Below are 18047 nucleotides of genomic sequence, written 5' to 3' on the forward strand. Positions count from 1 at the left end.
AGGGGGAAAAGGGACAATACATAAGGATTTCCAGGGGTTCTTCCAGGGATTTCTTGATTATTTTGGGGGGGGATAATTAAGAGAATACTACATCTTTACAAAAGGAACTTTTAAAATGAGTCTCAACTGTACATGGGACAACTAACAGACTTATTCTGGCCTTAAATAACATAGTATTGTAAAGAGGGAAAAGTTCATGTAAAACATTATTGTATTTGTGGGTGTAGCACTGCGAAGCTGCACCTTGCTACATGACACTCAAGTTACCAACAGAGAGCAGTGGTGAGTCAAATTCAGTTTATATGTCTCCTCTGCCTCTTTTGTTTTGATACATGAAAGTCTATCCTGTTAAGCATTAATGCGATTGAACAGACTCTGCAAACATCACATAAAAGACTTAAAGATACGGAACACCCGTTAGGTCAGTGAATACATGCACATTTAACTGTGTCCCACCATTAAAGTTATATTAACGGATTACCATTACTGAAATGTGTGTGCTCCTGCATAACTTGTTTTCCAGACGCAATATAATATAAACTGGGCTACATAGTTTCCCATACACGCCCCCATTTTCAAATGAGGGCGGTGAATCCACAGAAATCACCTACATCATGTGGTGCATTACGGTGCTCTCCGTAAATTGTGCATTTACATGTCCTAAAGGTGCAAACAGCGTGCAATACATTCTGGGACGTGAGAGGGGGTTTTCTTGAGTGTAGAAGGAGATATCACAACAATCAGTCGAAAAAGATCGTGACAGTAAAGGAAATGCTCCATTTTATAATTTCGTTTAGACAAGGGGGGGAGGGGGGGGGGGGGGGGGGGGTTATCATTGTGAAATAATCTGTGTAAAATTATTGAAATCAAGTATCCTTAAAGTTAAAATATCATAAAATATGACTAGACTATGAGTCTAGCAATATTGACGTATAATAGGATGTTTTGTGGCTCGCTGCTTTACTATTTTGCAGATGAGTTGTGATTTTTCCCAGTGTTTCTGGCAGTCCGTGAATGCAGCATAATTCCAGAGCTGTGGGGGGATGTCCGTCCCACCTCCAGTCATGCGTGATTATTCACAATTGTTAAGTGAGCGAACACAAGCGATCGAAACTCTCCAGGCTGTTGAAAAGAATGTGACAGAAGATGGCTAAAAATTAACTTCGTTCTTCATCGGTTTTGAACATTTTGGCACACTTTCTGAAAGCCTGTGACATTATAGTGAAGAAACCATGGAGCCGATAACGAAGTGGACGCCAAAGCAAGTTGTTGACTGGATGAAAGGTGAGTCTGAGGCACTTTGTGTTAAAACGCTGGTTTGTTTGTGTCATACAGGGAAATTAACTTGACGCGTCTTCTAACGCTTCTCCCAGTTGCATCTCGCTTTTCTCCAACTAGTTTCGTAGAAACTGCTCCTGTGTGACAGCATACCTCCACTGAGGCGTATAACAATAGGAGCGCGTTTCTTTTTACTCCCACTTGAAGATGTTCAAAATCTGCGTCCCGTCTGCTGAATTGCTGTTCATTGGAGTCCCACTAATGTGCTGTGTTAAAAGTGACGTGTATCAGTTCACCTGAACACTAATCCGTTGGTAAATAAACACCTGACTGGGTGTCAGACACATTTGGTTTGAACACAATTCAGAAATGCCAAAGTTGGTGACACAAACTCACGTTTTAAAGACATTTGTTCAGTCTGACACGATTTTATTATTTTTTTGTTTTATTTGTCAGCCTGTACACTTAGCCTACTCGTTATCTTTAATTAAGTAAAGATAATGAATCAAACTCTCATTTCACCCTGTGATGGACCTCAGTTTTGAAATCACTGTCTTGTTGTGGCGAATGTCTACAGCTGGTGCAGTCTAATCATTTCATTGGTGTCAGTCCTTTAATACTTTGCTTTTTCCCCTTTCTTTTAAATTGAATCCACACTCCCACTAATCTAAACATCGTTGTTTGTGTTGGTATCTATCTCAAACACGCACAGTTGTAAATACTTTTACATAAACACTGTAATACATAAATATTAACAACAACCCAGTACTTTACATGCTATTAAAATGAATGGTCACAGAGAATATATCATTTACAACACCTGTAAATAGAGACACAAATCATAGATTGGCAATAATTCCTCAAAAGTTACTATTTTTAGGATCTGATACTCCGCAAAAAAAAACCATACTTGTTTCAGGCGCTGCAAGGAATGCTTGCTATGACAGTGACATAATTAATCTTTGAACCTGACTTCAGTCACAGCTTAGGTATGTCTAAGCAAAGTGGAGGTTAAAAGGAATGTGAAACATTGGTTGGAACTGTGAAAATGAGACCATTCCAATGACAGAAACAGCAAAGTTTGTTCTTGTGTGTATCCTACAATTGAGTTACAAACTGTTTAAATGGCCACTGGGGAGGCGAGGCTGTTTCTTATGGCTTTACCCTAAACAACACTTGAAAACTTTCCAAAGCAAATCTTAGCTGATTTCTATTTTATCTCAGCCCAAGCTCTTCTTCTGACTCAATAGTTGGGAGTTATGGGGGGATTTTGGAGCGGGTCGGTGTCCCTGTGAAAAGAAGCCCGGGCAGTGTGTACATGGGTGGAGGATTAGTTGTCCATACAGACCCTATTGCTCTCCGTGTCCCTGAAAATCTGAGTCAGCAGTTGTCTGTGTAGGTCCTCACCACTGGATTTGCAGACCCCTGTAATCACAATAGAGGTGAAGAACTAATTGAAATGCAGCAGCCATTTCGTGGGAACATTTCATTCAAGTCTTTCACATGCAAACCTGGTGGTGCGTGATCATAGGATGGTGAAGATGTGACAGACTTGCTTTTGTGGTTAAATACCAGGTGGTCATGTTCAGACTTAATCAGAAGTAGTTATTGCAGTTTTGCCTTTACACTTGAGATTTAGCAAGTCAAATACAAGCTTTCAGAACCAGCCCTGAAGTCTTGCTTCCCTCATTGTGGTCTGACTTGGCTAAATAACGATTTGCTTTAGTTATAGCTGTTGTCAGTATGTGTAAGCTACAATTACTTTGCAAGTAAGTGGATCTGCTTTTAAGCCACCAAAGCCCCAAAACAAACGAAGAACTTTAGGTCAATTTCAGCATACAGCATCATTTGTTGTCCGAATTCAAAGTCCGAATTTTGGCGAAAATTTATCTTGCACTATTTAATCCAGGTCAGGCTCCAGCATCTTTGTGCTAAAGACGATCAAAAAATGTTACTAAGAGAGCCAGATGTCACCAGCAAAGCCAGAAGAAATGAGAAGATTTAAGTCCACAGCCACAACTGGCATGAAACGACTGTTGTTGTTTGACTAAAGAATAACTTGTGTAATCCTTCCGGTGTGTACCAAATGAAACTGGAATAAAACACATATTCAGAGCAGGGTCATGCCCCCATGTTGACCATTCACACCAATGTCAAATACTGGTGTTTGCAGAGTTGCTGTACCTGTGTGACAGGAGTCAAATCAGGGTCTTAGGAAGCACTGTATGTAGACCTTTGCCCTCATTTGCCTTGGGCTGCTTTCCTCAGTAGGATACTGCTCTTGTGTGTCGAGACGGTTGGTAATCACTTTCATTGTTAGGAGATCAAGTGATGGATTGTGGATGTTTATTGCCAGTGAAAGGAGAGTTTGATTCTTTGAATTGAAACACTTTTTTTTTTTGTGTGGTGACTGAAGACGCCCTGAAGTGCTTTTCCCTCACCACACGCTCTGATCTCCCAGCTGGTCCTGCGATTGGTATGCCATATGTCATGTGTTGGAGTACTGACCCCGAGAGAAATATGTACTTTCCAAATGACAATATGTTTCACTAAATATATTTAAAGGCTGTGTGGATCCTTTAAGATTGAATGAGGGTTAGACCTGAGTTACTGCATCCAGTGACATTAATACAGTGACCCACATACCCGTGTTCACAATGTGAAAAGTTTAAATCATATGTTGCAAGTAATTTTCCAAATATAGTCCTAATTCCACACAGGCACAACTTGCGCAGAGACAGGCTGGCAACATTCAGAGAGTATTTTGCTCCAACTCAGCTATGTAGTTCCTCATTCACCAAATGCATTTTCTTTTACTCTCTACTTGTTGGGGTGTAAGACTGCCAGATTTTAACAAGGCATCCCAGACACGTAAAGTGGTGCAACTACTGTCTGACTGGATGGCTTTTGTCCAATTTTTTTTTTAACAAGCTGAAAGGCTGGGTGCCCTCCAGCATCTTCTGTACGTGTGTTCTGGCTACTCAAATTACAAAACGCTGTTTCTAGAAAGGGATTTGACATGTAAATGTAAGTTTTTGGGTTATTTTGAGTACAAGGTCATAGTTTAGGCTGCTCATCAAGTGACCATCTCACAGCTAATCCTGTCAGACCGTACAGCCTGATTGGTCACAGATCTGGGAACTCCAGTTGCACTCGCACGAAAAAGCATTGAACAAATTTTGACACCATTATAGGGTTTTCTATCAGCATTATGTGCTTGTGTTGTACCATCTTTACTTAGACAAAATGTAGTCTTGTTTTATGCACAGACGTATTTTGTCCATGTTACTTATTTCACTCGTTTTGAGTGAATGAAAAACATATCGAATTTAAACAACAAGACTGATGTAAGAAAACCCCATCAAACCTTTATTGGTTCATTCAACAGCTGATGGAAAATTATTCCAACCCAACCAATTAAGTTGTGACCCAGCACTATTGAATATTTTTAATCAACCCTTATAAATGATTAAAATCAATAGAATACTGAAAGAAAACCATATTGTGGAATTTTGTTCCCCTTTTTTTTCTTTCAATGAATGAACAAATGAATCAATTAACAAACCAAAACTCATAACGCCTTGATTTTTGTAGTTTTTTTAATTGTTTTTGAGTGCTTGTGTGTTTTGTGTGACCCAAGCAGAACTTACTGTGCTGACAAACACAGTTTTTTTGTATGTCGACTTGAGGGTAGACTCAAGGAGCGAGTCAGGTCACAAAGACTTCGGTGTTAACATCCACAGCTATACAAAAAAAACCAAGGCAAAGCAGCCGCTGTATTCAGAAAATTTCCATAAAATTCAACTTGGCTGTTTTTGTGCAATCTTCAGAATCAGAATCAGAAAAGGTTTTATTGCCAAGTAATTTGTACATCACGAGGAATTTGACCTGGTCTGTTTGGTGCCATAAGAACAAAACAAAAAATATAATAATAATAATAGAATAAAGTAATAAATGTAAAAAAAAATTAAAAATATGTGCAAAGTATTTGTAAGAAGAGTGCGTTAATGTAACGCACTCTGTAATGACAGCGAGACAGAACGTTAATATATAAAGTGTCAGTGGGGATAAGGGGTCATGTCAGTGGGGGGGTACAGCGGGCCTTATTGGTGAGGCCAACTGCAGAGGGGAAGAAGCTGTTCTTGTGGCGGGAGGTTTTGGTCCTGATGGACCGCAGCCTCCTGCCAGAGGGGAGTGCTTCAAAAAGTTTGTGTCCGGGGTGGGAGGGGTCGGCCACAATCTTGCAAGCAAGATTACAGCAGGATTGCTTCGGGTGGCATGGGCATTATTCAGTGGATATGCATGGTATCATCGGGTCCTCCCTCAGATCCCTCCCAGATTTGGTTTTCTGACTGCAAAAATCTTAGATGGTGATGACCAAATGCTGAACTGAAGGCTTCAAAAATAGCAAACGTGACATCACAGTGGCTATGTTTGTTGTCATGTGGATGGATACAGCAGTTGAGGCAAGGGTGTGCCCGTATCATACCTCTCAAGTAGCACTAAGGTGCCAAAGTGATAATTAGTTTGGCGTAGGAGTGACAAACATGTGCTGTCTTTGACCGCTTAAATGTCTGAAAAAATAACAGGACTGTGTTGGAGTGTTCCCTTGCTGATTGACCTTGCTGATGGGTACTTAGAGCAGCTTTATCAATAGAGGTGATAAGCAAGGTGTGGGTAATGATGGTCCATGATCCTTATCTGGTTAAAACAGACTTCCTAAACTGGAGTGTGAGCAGATATTGTGCAGATGCCTAACCCTTATTAAGGCATCCCCCAACCCCTGTTTTAGTGCCTGCTCTATCAGGCAAGTGGAGTTCTATGTTTGGATAGACACCACACACATCATTAATCCATTTTTGCTACCCTTATACTAGAGAGCCTTTGAGTATATGCCTCAGTGAGAGCAGGTGGGAAATGAATCCAAACATGTTCTTTAAGAATACCGGATATTTGGTTTCCCCCTCTAGCAGCCTTGCTTATAATAGGGAGTAACAAGCTGACATAATTTATTCAACCAAAAGTAAGTCTTCCCACAAAGTTAAAACTCATGTCTGTGTCGTTGAGCAATTTGCATTCATCCAGTCACACAGCTTTTAAAATCAGCCTTTTGTAATCCATTGATGGGCAGATAACAATGTTACCTCTCTACAGACACTGTCTTTTGAGTTTAGGGGAAGTGGTGTAAGAGGATTCCCCCCGGGGAGATGTTACTGAAAGAAACTGCTGTAGTCACTGTTGCAACCATTGCAGCCTGTTTCTCACACGGTCCAACTCTACCAGTCTTACAGCCTCAGGAGCTTCAACATATGGGAACTCTGAGAGAGGTGATCAATTGTTAATGTGGCTGTTCTAATCTAGTGTTCAAGAGACAAAGACGAGGCAGTAGTGGGTGTTTTAATCAATGTTAGGGTTTTCACACAAAGTTGTTGTTCGCTTTGGCATCAACACCAGCTTTGACATTGTAACGGCAGGGCACAGTAATGATCTTTCGTGTGAATGGCACTTCAGAGGGTAGATAATTTTGATCTGCAATCTAACGTCAGTTTGGATTTGCATTGACGTCCAACAGGATTTCTCACGGTGCAAAGATGGAAGAGAAAGTAGCTCCCCATATCCCAGGCAACCCAGACTAGACCTGTTTGTGTTTCATTCAAATTTCAAATGTGCATTGCAAATCTTCCAGATGACCTCGGCTGAGGAGGACTTGCAAGCTGTTTGGCTTCAGCCGGTCCTCAGAGTATCGGCTATGCTTAACTCGAAAGAAGAAGAAATGCCCCAACCTGAAGTGGAATGAGAGAAGGTGTGATAGAACATAAATATGGGTCATATTTAAACTGGTTCCAAGTGTCTGTCCTCATGTGTTTGATGACATGACTGTACCTGAAAGGCCTCTCTTGTCATCATACAAATAAAGAATATCAAAATAGTCAAGTCTTAAATTGGTACAGTGCTCAATGAGTTCTTGTAACGTGATTTAAACCCATTCACAGGAAAGTCTTTGGCTGTGTTGGTACTGCTATCAAAGCACCACTAATGCATTTATGCTCGAATAACCACAGAACATGGCAGGAATGCGGTTACTGCTGTTACATCTTTTTTTTTTCTACCAAACCAAACCAGCAGCTCTGTGAAAGAGCAGTCTAAACAGGTCACATATGTGCTTTTGTTGCATCTAGGGCCACCGGTTGCTTTTAAGGGATTTAAAATCCCGTCTGTGTGTATTTGGCTCGTTCACGCGCCCACCTGCTCACACTGTAATGGCGTTTAATATCGGTATGATTATGAAGTTAACTGTAATTTTATGAACTGTTACCCACATTGTGACTTAGCTGGGCACTTGCTTACTGGCAGATCAGATGTTGATCAGTACATGTCCAGACAAGTGCACATTTTCTCAGTCCTCCACAAAGACCCACTGTATTTCTATTTAGTTCTCACAGTTAAAAAAGTTAACTTTGTAAGGAAAGGAATCTTGAAAGTTAAGTTGCTCACTACCGTTTAGCATCAACTTTGTCTACATTTTTTTGTAATAACATGATGTTAGCATCACATTAATATACCATCCAAGCTGTTTTGTATCTAAGCTTATTTTGTTTTTGTTTTTTGCCTGTCTTGGTCACTGGTTACATTATAGAGTGATTCTAGATCAATTAGTTGTAATGGACCAGTCTGTTTTTACAGCATTGATGAGCCCTGTCAGCATCACTTTATGTATTCCGAATAAATGAATGGGTGAAGGTTCAATTGGAAAACACCTGCAGGGCTAAAGGGGAACCCTATACTGTTTTTGTTTTTGTTTGTATGTGGTTTTCAAGCACAAATAGCACACAACTAGACATATTTTTCAGTTGTTAGCTCTTAGGATGACACGGTTGTGCTAAGTATCTGTTTGCATTTTATTTATGGCTGAAAAACACCAAGGGAGTCCTCAGAAAATTCCACAAGCACAGTGAAGTTATACTTAAAGTGGTTCTGTGCAGGATTTCTTTCTCTTACTTCCCATCACAGGCATTACCTACTGGAAAAACAACCTTTTCTCTTTACTTATTTAATGGTTTTCACCTGATAGTCTTAGCATCTAGCATGCAGGTACCACATAGAATACTTGCCAGCCACCCTTGCATGCCTTTTTAATCTAGGAGTCTTTCATTTTTACCTTCTGGACTTATAATCATCTGCTGTAAATCTCATGACATTTCTCTGCAAATCTTGTCCAAATGGCTGAAAACTCGAGCAGGTCTCCAACAAAACTCCTTTTGTTCCCTTGATTTAAGCCCAGTATGTTGCACAAAGGATATTTGAGCAAATATGGGTTTTGAATTTGTTTGAAAAGGGAGTGGTGGTTCCTCTTTGAGAGAATCCTGGCCTTGAGAAACAATCATTGGTGATTCTGTTGATCCTTCCTTTTGTTTCCTTTGGCACAAACACCTGGGAAAACTATGTCACCTGCCTGTCGCCTCTGTGTGGCATCTTATTGGACGTTTCCAGTCAACGGCACATTAATCATTTATAGCATGAATGTCTCTTACTCACTTCATCTGCTGACAAGACTGCAATCAAATCTCGCGTGCCAATTTGTCTTTGTGGTGAGAGATTTTAGCCTACATGTCAGGGTGTGTTGATGAAGAATCCGTCGTTAGTTTTGTGCATTTAAACGGCACGTTGCGACATCAAAGCCAGATGGTTGGTAGAATAACTTCAGCACAACATGCATTGTTTGCATGCGTCAGAGGCCCCCTGTCCTGGCCTGTGGGTGAAACACTGTCACTCATTGCCATCTCCCACTGAAGATGACTCACCCTCCCCTTCACTCATCCCTCACAGCAGGGAGAACAGGATCAGCTACCCACAGCCTGTGGGCTGACAAGTGATGTCTGCATTACGTAATCCATTCAAATGCTTCTTTCTTTCTATCGTATCAAGAGAGCATGAGTCAGAATGACTTTTCAGGAAAGGCCTCTGACTTCTGGACTCGTATGTTTCCTGACATGGAAATGTTATGTGTGCTTTTGTCATTTTGGTTAGACATCTACATGATGAGACTAATGATGCTCTCAGGCTTTTCGACCCCTGTCGCCTCCTCCTCTGATCAGGACACAAGACTGCTATAAATTTCCAACATCTCCCCTGAAGCCCATCTCCTCCCTGTAGCCTTTTCTCATTTCCTTGTCACAAAAGTAACCTTGATTTTATTTACAGGCTCAGCCAGTTCTTGTTGACTGCCATTGTGGCTTAGTGGGAGACCACCAGTAGCACTGTCTATCTTGTCTGTCTGAAAGCCAAATAAAGCACTGTCATGTTACAAAATAACACAACAAATGCCATCTTAAATTTGGCTCTATTTCTAAAATATACCCACATGCAACGGTAGAAGGGCAGCTAGCATACCATTCCCATGGCAAACTAAATGAGTGGAGCTCATTTCCTCCTTCAAACCTTGTTCAACTTTTTTGTGGTTTCCATAGGCAGCTATTATTGTGTTGGTAAATTGGTCTGTAATCAACATGCAGGGCCACCCTGATCATACACCATATACACGTGATGGGGAAGTTACCACACTGAATTTCCTGTTTTGCTTTTCTTCCCTTTTAGATGTTTGTGCCTCAGTGGCTGTGACTTACTGCCCAGGTTGACGTTAATTCTGTAATGAAAGAACGTTCTGTTTTTTGGCCTTCGTCATTCTGTGTCTCTTTCTTTTTTCCCACTATCTTTCCTCCATCTTCTTCTCTTTGAAAAGCTTGGAAGTCTTTAATTGTAGTTTTCTCTGTGATGTATAGGTTGTAGCAAAGTGTCTGGGTCTAGTTGGCTACTCTCGGTCTTGCAACATCCTATCTTCGGCAGTGACTCTCAGGCCACACAGTGTGAGTGTTGTTATTACTTCATGACTGAACACTACGGTGATTAAAACTGGGAAAACAAGCAGTACTCAAATTACAAAAGTCACACTCGTACTGCACTTTCATAACACAAAGACTGCGGCTATCTTTGGATACTTGTCAACAGGCGGAACCACAACAATATGAATTTTGGAGGTGCCGGGAAAGACAACATCTTGTGGAGGGGCAGGAATGGGAAAGAAAAGAGCAGAGAAAGGAGGGGGTGTCTGAGACATTTTTGAGGTCTTTGTTGCTTTCTTTAGTGGGTGTTTATGCTAGTGGTAACGAGCTGCAGCGTGGTTAGGCGGCGGACAGGCTGGGGAGCGATGAGTATTTATGCTGGCCTGAGATGTAATTGCGCCAACTGTCGCAGTCACCTGCATAAACCTTCACTGATAGTGGCTTGACTTGTTCAGCAAAGAAAGCTCGCTTCTATGTAGGTTAACAAGCCTGATTTCTGTGCTTTGTTTGTGGTAGTGCAATGGGAGATTTTTCTACCACAACTTGGTCATAGCAGGAGGATCAAAGGTGTAATCAATATCCTCAGTAAGTAATGAAGTGTTCGATTCGGGGTGTTTGGGGCTTCATACTGCTCACCATGGCTCTGTTGCACTACTGAAGTCTTCTACTGTTTGATATTTTTGTAAGGTTTGGCTTGTTGGCCAGTTTTGTTAAATCAATAAATTGTTATTTTTTCACCCAAAATATTTATTTAGTCATCCTGGGCTTTCTGTACCGCAATTTGTTTTTGCCATAATAAAGGCCTTTTTTTTTTGTAGCCTTAAAAATAAAAATCAACTGGATACAAGTGAAGATGCCTACACAGTCCATTAGCTTGGATTTATTTTCAGCTGTAACATGTTATAAGCTATCTGTGTTAGTGGCTTGCATGGCTCATTAAAACTGGCTAAGAGTGCCTAATGTGTAAACATTATGGAGAAAACATCTAATGTTAAGAGAAATTAACACCTGCTTTTTCAAAGGAGGCCGTTCAAGGGCTTGTTTAGAGCCAGTGTCTAAGGTTGAACTATTTCCTTGTGTTTCAAGTTATCTAACAGGTATACTGGTTTCAGGGCAAAATCAGTTTCATGCTGGTCTAGGGCCAAGAACCAGTTACAGGTGAGGGTAGGATTATTGTTACCATTTTATCTATTTCTCTAAAAGCTAGTGTACAATTGGTTAGCCTAATCCAAGGGAGAAAAAAAAATAAATGCATATTTTAACACTGTTGTCTGCAACAGTGTTTCTAAACAGAGAGGTGATATCAAAGCATCGAACAGCGAGGGAAAACAAGCCCATGGAAGAGATAAACTGCCTGTACTGTAGATCTAGAATAAACTAGAGGAAGGTAAAGTGAAATGAAACTGGTAATGTAATAGACATGCATTGACCTAATAACCAGAACTCACCCCTGGTTCATGTTGGATATAAAAGGGGTCATTCTGATGAACATTAAGAAAATCCGGGCCACAATGCTGTTATTAAACTATTTGAGAAGAAAATCTGAAGAGGAAAATCTAAAAAAAAAAAAAAAGTCACATTTCAAGTGCAAACTCAGTGACCCAGTCGACCAGCATTTTTTCCGCACACTTAGCCTAAGGGACAGCTGTTTTGTTTGCTGCCCGTTTGCGGAGACATCCACTAATAAGCCTGCAGCAGTTCAGTGGTGTGCTAATCCCTCTGTCTAATGTCCTCCTTGTTTTCCTCTTTCTTATGATCTGTTTGTTGCCAGAAGTCATCATGTCACAGGCCATACAAGAGTCAAAATACCTCTCATAAACCCTCCTATGGTAATCTGCTCTGACCTGCATTGCCTCTAGACCTGACCTTTCCCCTTACTCCAGCCAATATTAACTGAACTATCCATCCCCCAAACACATTAAAATCTAGAAATTTAACTTGGTATCGTCCATGTTAGAAATGTGGATCACAGATTTAGAGGTTTCATGGGACACTGGCATGAAAAGTAACTTATCATCATACTGGATTGGAAAATCTATTTAAACATCTCCTGTCTCCAGTTATAGTAAAGCATTTGTTTAACCAAAGGATGCCTCCTTTTTCATTCATTTAAAGATCGTGGTAACTGAGAGTAAAAAGAATATTAATATTGCATCATATTTCCCGAGGCATACCATGAAAATCTCACACTGTTCCAACCCAAACTGCCCATGTGCTTAAACCGCAGCAGCTCAGTGAACTTTAACCCCTCTTTTCTCATCAGTCATCATCCATCACCCTGCAAGAGACAGAGCTGCTTTTGTCTTCCAATGGAGGGACTACCTCAGCTGCTTTCTCTCACTTTGGAAACACTCAAGACAAGTAACTTTTGGAGTTGTCTGTGTTTAAGATTAGGGCACATGAAGTGAAACAACCTGTGCTCGCTAGAGTGGAGAATGATAAGATTAAAAGATGTGTTGCACAGGGAAATGTACTGTTAATCACCTAAACATAGATAATAATAGAAAATCTTGTCCAGGGTACAAATCTTGCTAGGAAGAACTTTTGCAGGATTTATCTAATCATACATTCACATGCACTAAACAAGCTTATCTCCAGAGCAGTTTCAGTCGTCAAGAAAACAAATACCAGTATCTCAAAACATTGCAGATCCTTGCCCCTGAACTTATGACTTGTTTAGGAGAGAAAAAGTAACGTTCTCTATAGTCTGCAAATGAGGACAGAACAAGCGTATTGAAGAGATGTAAAGCATCATTGTGCAACTCCTATCCCCTGTTCCCAGTGTGAGCACAGGCTTTGTTGTTGTCCTGTGAAGTCATGCATTAGAGAATAGCTTAGCAGTAGCTGAGTGGAGCTTTTTCTTTCCTTTTAATTACAGCACGCCTGGTCCAGCCAGTGACCATTGTGCCAGAGTGCTGCGAGTTCCCACAATGGAGCTGCTCAGCGGAGAACAATGAGTCAAATTCCTGACCGTTCCCCACAGGTTCAGAGGCCGGCCTGACATATAAAGACAGCGGAGTTACAGTGGCTTTGCTATTCTACACCCAGTAGCTTTCCCAGTGGCTACCTCAGTGGGGATATTGGTTTGAGTTTTGTCCCTGTTTGTGTGTCTGTGTTACAGGGTGGCTACACCTCCCACTGGGAGTACAGGGAAGGGTTCAAAGATGGGGGAGGGAGCTTGTTTGGCTCTCTCTGTAGGACTGTTCATCCTTTTACTCATGTAATCGAACCCTTGAGAACGCAAAGTTGGTAACCAAAGGCTGCATTGAAGGCATTGTTGATCAAAAGCAATCAGCTTTTTTTCTGAGGACAGAACACTGAAGTTATGTAAGATGTCGTGCTTAGAAGCTGGACTTTAATGGGTTTTTCATCACACAAACACTTTGGGTCCTCAGCTATCTTATACTGTACAGACACCGCTTTAAACCCAGTCTGCTTTTAATTTGTTACTGCATTTTGTCAGAGGAAGGTTCTGTTTATATTGCCAAAAAATGAGTGCTTATACAGCCTTTAAGTAGGCTGTGGAGCTCGATGGCCTCCAACTGGGTCTCGTTCAGTTTGTGTTGCCCAGATTGTCCAGTTCTTGCTTGTCCAGCTGTCCAGAATTATGCTTGTTTTAGTTTGTTTATCCATACATGCAATGACACTGTTGTGTTGGAACCTGTTCTGCACATATTCAGTGTTTACTGAAACTGAGATGGTGGGTGGTAAGGAGGACCCCACAGTGAACACCAGGTGCCCCACAGAGCACACTAGGATATGCCAATTACCCCTGCACTTATTGTTAGCTGACAGATTGTATTCACATTTTCTGTCCGACACAGCAAAATGATGCTTTTATCAGTTGGATTTACTGTGAAAATCAGCAAGTTGTTTCCCTGTTACTGTTACTCTAACAGCCAAATCAAAGATTATGTTTCATATGTTTGAAAGACTTCCATGTCTCTGTCACACATCCTGTGAAAGTTAGGCTACGGGCCAAGGAACGGGTCATTTGTTGCAGATTGAGGAATTTGTTTAGGAAAGTTCCTAATATTATGAAACCTGCAACTCTGCACGTTTTAGCAATCTTATCAGGAGCTCCCTCTTCATTTTAATGGAACTCTGTTGCACGAATAGAGTAACTTTGTGTATTTTTTTTCAGACAGAAAGGGATAGAATAGCCTACAAAAAAACAGAGAAACAATGCAAAAAATCATGCAAACATGAATAAAGGTTGACTTTGGAACTCATTTTTTACAAAAACATTGATTTATGTCTCCGCTATTGAAATTAAGCTTTTAAATCCCTTTTTTGTGTTCTTAGATATTTGATGCATGTACCTGCAGCACCTAAAATCATTTCAACTCATGTTTGTAAATGGAATTGGTTTTCATGTGTGGTGTTTGAAATCATCGCTAATATATTTGAATCGTGTTAATGAATCAAAATGAAATTGCGAGGGTAATGAATGCTCATCCAGCCGACTGACAATGAATTTACAGTGAACATTAGGGCTGTTTGACTGTGCCTGTGCTTCGGCTACACCCACATGGTCTGCTTTGAGGACATTTGCCAAGTGGTTCCTTGAGGCTGTAAAACTCCTCCAAAGTGTTTCATCCATTGCAAGCTTTTGAAAAGCATTCACACAGCCCCCTCCCATTCAGTTCACGATAACGTGACACTGTATCTCTTTTACTGGTTTCGCTGCCCTTAATGAAAATTGATAGTCTCACACGCAAACACACACCCTAGAAGCCATTGATGGAGGCACAATAAATGCTTTATAAGGATGCCCCTTCTTTCTTTATACTCAGGTGTTAGTAGTTGATTCCAGAGGGAGAGATTATGTTGGAATGTTCCTTGTTGTGACCCTGAAGTTGGCGCAAGAGTCATGCATTTTCTCTGTTGTGCACATTGGCAAAGTGTCAACCGGCAATGCACATAAACAAACTTGGTTGTTTTGCTTCAAAGCTGTAATACATTTCTCAACTCACAAGTCTGACATGTAGCATCAGGCATAGAACTGGTGGGAAAATCGTGCCGACAGCCTCAATGAGAGGGTAGGCCCCTCTTTCATCAATTAGCTGTTACAGATTATTACCTCCCGCTGTTTCTTTCCAGACTGCTTTTAGGCATCCGGCCTGTTTGACTGATTTTTTGTGTTGGAAGAACAATTGAGCTAAAACAACACGAACAATTGAAGCCCCACCAAGTCCTATTGTCGCTCAAACCCTAACTTTCTCTTGTTGGCATTGGGGACGGTGACACCATTCCACAGAAAATGCCTTTTTAACGCAGCAGGAAGGAGAAACTTCGCCAGAACCCAGGTCTTTGTCTCCATCTAATCGCATTAAGTGACTGGCCCAGTGTTTGTATTTGGCTCAGTCCAGTACTCGGTCCCTTTCTTACAATTTGAAGTGGATTCCTTTTGAGAGCGCCAGTCAGTCAGAGTTAAATAAAAAAAAAAAAAAAAAAAACTCTTGATGTCTTGCCTGAAAAATTTAGCATGCCAAGGAATGAGAAAAATGTAATGAGCCTAACTGGTTTTGACTCGTGTGGAGGCTAATGGTAAAAAGTCAGGAGGGATTTTCCGATGTGGATCGACATATTTTCCCAAAGGATTCTAAAACAAATGGAGTTTAATGGCGTTGAAAGGTGTCGTCTTATTATAAATAAAGATGCTTGAGTTAAAGTTTGACTTCTAACTTAAAGACCCAAAATGAGATAACTTTTCATTATGAATCAGTTCTCTGTGAAATTAAACTTTCACGGTAATTCAGTTTATAAAAAGTGTATTGGTTGCGTAACACTGAAATTCAGCTTATTTACCTCACATGTGAATCATCAGACTCTGATTCCTCCATTCAGCACTGAAATTCTGATTGGTGGATGGAAGTATGTGATGACATAGTGAGCCTTTCCTCCATAACGGTGATGGAAGAGATTAAAAACATGAAACAATAAACGGTTTCAACATTAGTCAGAAAATACCGTTTATTTTGGACATTATCACTGACGATAGAAGCAAATTCGACAAAAAAATGTGTTTGTGGTCATTTAAAGCCTGATAATAGTTGGTCTAAATCTTTCTTAGTTCTTTATCTGTTCTTTTTTGTACCAGCAGTTCAGAACATGACAATGATATGCATATGATGTGCTATATATATATGTAGTCTTGCTTGGTGCTAAAATAATGACTATCAGCAAAAATACAGATTTTTCTGATAACTCGTAACATGTGGAGGCCGTACCTCTGACGCTTTATCACTTGTAGTCTAACCTTGTTTTTTCAGCGCTGGCCACCATATTGCATACACACACACACGCAAGTCCCTTTGTTGTCCGTGTATGCAAACTGTCAGCAACAGGTGCACGGACTGATCGTCACGAAGACGTAAAGAAAATTGGCTACATGACATTTTAATTTCAAGCTCTACATTTTAAAACGGATGCATCTGCTGATGGTACAAACCGCTTAAAGTCGGGCTTTTTGCAACCAGAACGTCGACCTGAAATCTTCATCCTGAGGAATGTTATGTGTGTGTGTTTGTGTGTGGTGTGGTTTGGAAAGGTTTGGGGTTTCTCGCAGCTGACAGGTCTTTCAGAGATGCAGGGCACACGTCCATGTCGCTGCAGCTGCCCCCTCTCTGTACGCTCTTTGATGGGGAAAGACATGGCGTTTACTTCCACACCCACAGCTAGACACACACACAAAGGCTCATTTTCCTCTCTGTCGCATGCGTAAGGGGGGCATGTATTGTCAGTTTGTTTATTGTAACGTGTTTAAGTTTATGACTCGAACTACAGTGTCAGAAAAACCCTTGTGCAAATTTTCCCAGTATTTTCAGCAGATACATCCTTCTACTGTTGGTAGTGTAACAGTGCAACTTGTTTGTTATTGAAGCTTCAAATAGCAGCGAGGGGACGCCCTGAGACTGGCACGTTTCCAGCAAGCACCCACACCCGCACACACTACTTATCCATACACATTTAGATATGGCACCCATTGTTTTACCAGCTGAATAGACTCCGAGGTCTCAACCGTTACTCTGTTTATGGTGTGTTTATCCAGGGAAGATAGCCGTCCCACCTGTTCCTTATCTGCACTGTGCATACACTCACACTTGCACAATTAGAGCAGATGCCTTAACAACACCTGATTATTATTTTTGTTTGGTGTTTGGGCAAAGAGCCCTGTGAATGACAACAGATCATCATTTCTTTCTTTTCCTCTCGTATGTGTCCAGGTTTGGATGACAGCTTGCAGCAGTACGTTTGTAACTTTGAGAGGGAGAAGATCAGCGGGGAACAGCTACTGAAGATCACGCATCAGGACCTGGAGGAGCTTGGCGTGGCGAGAATTGGACACCAAGAACTTGTTCTGGAGGCTGTTGATCTGCTCTGCGCTCTGGTTAGTACATTTATATTTTGACTGTACCTTCAGAAAGGGCTTTGAGAATTGGCTCTGCTGGTCGCTGACCCGTCCCCTCTGGCTCTCAGCGTTCGTATTCAGTCAAATCTGAGCTGGTAGTTTATGATTCTGCAACCAAAGCGACCAGCGATGCAGAAGGGCTCATCCTTTCCCGCACAGCTCAGCAGGGTGTGGAGGTACCACATCACATAAAGCAGCCTGAGGACACTGGGGAACAGCAATATGACGAGGTCATTTAGGTCCTGTGCTTTATTTGGCAGTTTGAAACCGTGGGAGGGAGTTGATTTCTCTTAGTTCATTTCAAAATACCATGTTTGTCTCCTGTTACAGCTGGAGGCAGCTGGCCAGCTGTCCATCATCACAGGTTCCCAAAGAACAAAAATGTCTCTGCCTTTAACTTGCCAGTTAGAGAAGAGAGATGAAAACGGTCCATGCTCCATCTCAAAGAAAACCAGGTTTTCCAGCAGATGGGATCGATTTGGAGTTTTATCACTTCCTGTCCCATAAAAGTCCCA

General features: G+C 41.2%; 1 protein-coding gene across 1 annotated transcript in view; it reads left to right on the plus strand.

The window, feature by feature from the left end:
- The first annotated feature begins 1076 nt into the window (after nt 1-1076).
- LOC142366787 (connector enhancer of kinase suppressor of ras 3-like) overlaps nt 1077-18047 on the plus strand; it is a 47196-nt gene continuing 30225 nt past the window's right edge. Inside the window, exons 1-2 of the mRNA XM_075448758.1 lie at nt 1077-1284; nt 17348-17511. Coding sequence (XP_075304873.1) covers nt 1233-1284; nt 17348-17511 — 216 coding nt within the window. The 5' untranslated portion in view covers nt 1077-1232. The remainder of the gene's footprint in view (nt 1285-17347; nt 17512-18047) is intronic.

This window comes from Odontesthes bonariensis, chromosome 17, assembly GCF_027942865.1.
Source record: "Odontesthes bonariensis isolate fOdoBon6 chromosome 17, fOdoBon6.hap1, whole genome shotgun sequence".
NCBI lineage: Eukaryota > Metazoa > Chordata > Actinopteri > Atheriniformes > Atherinopsidae > Odontesthes > Odontesthes bonariensis.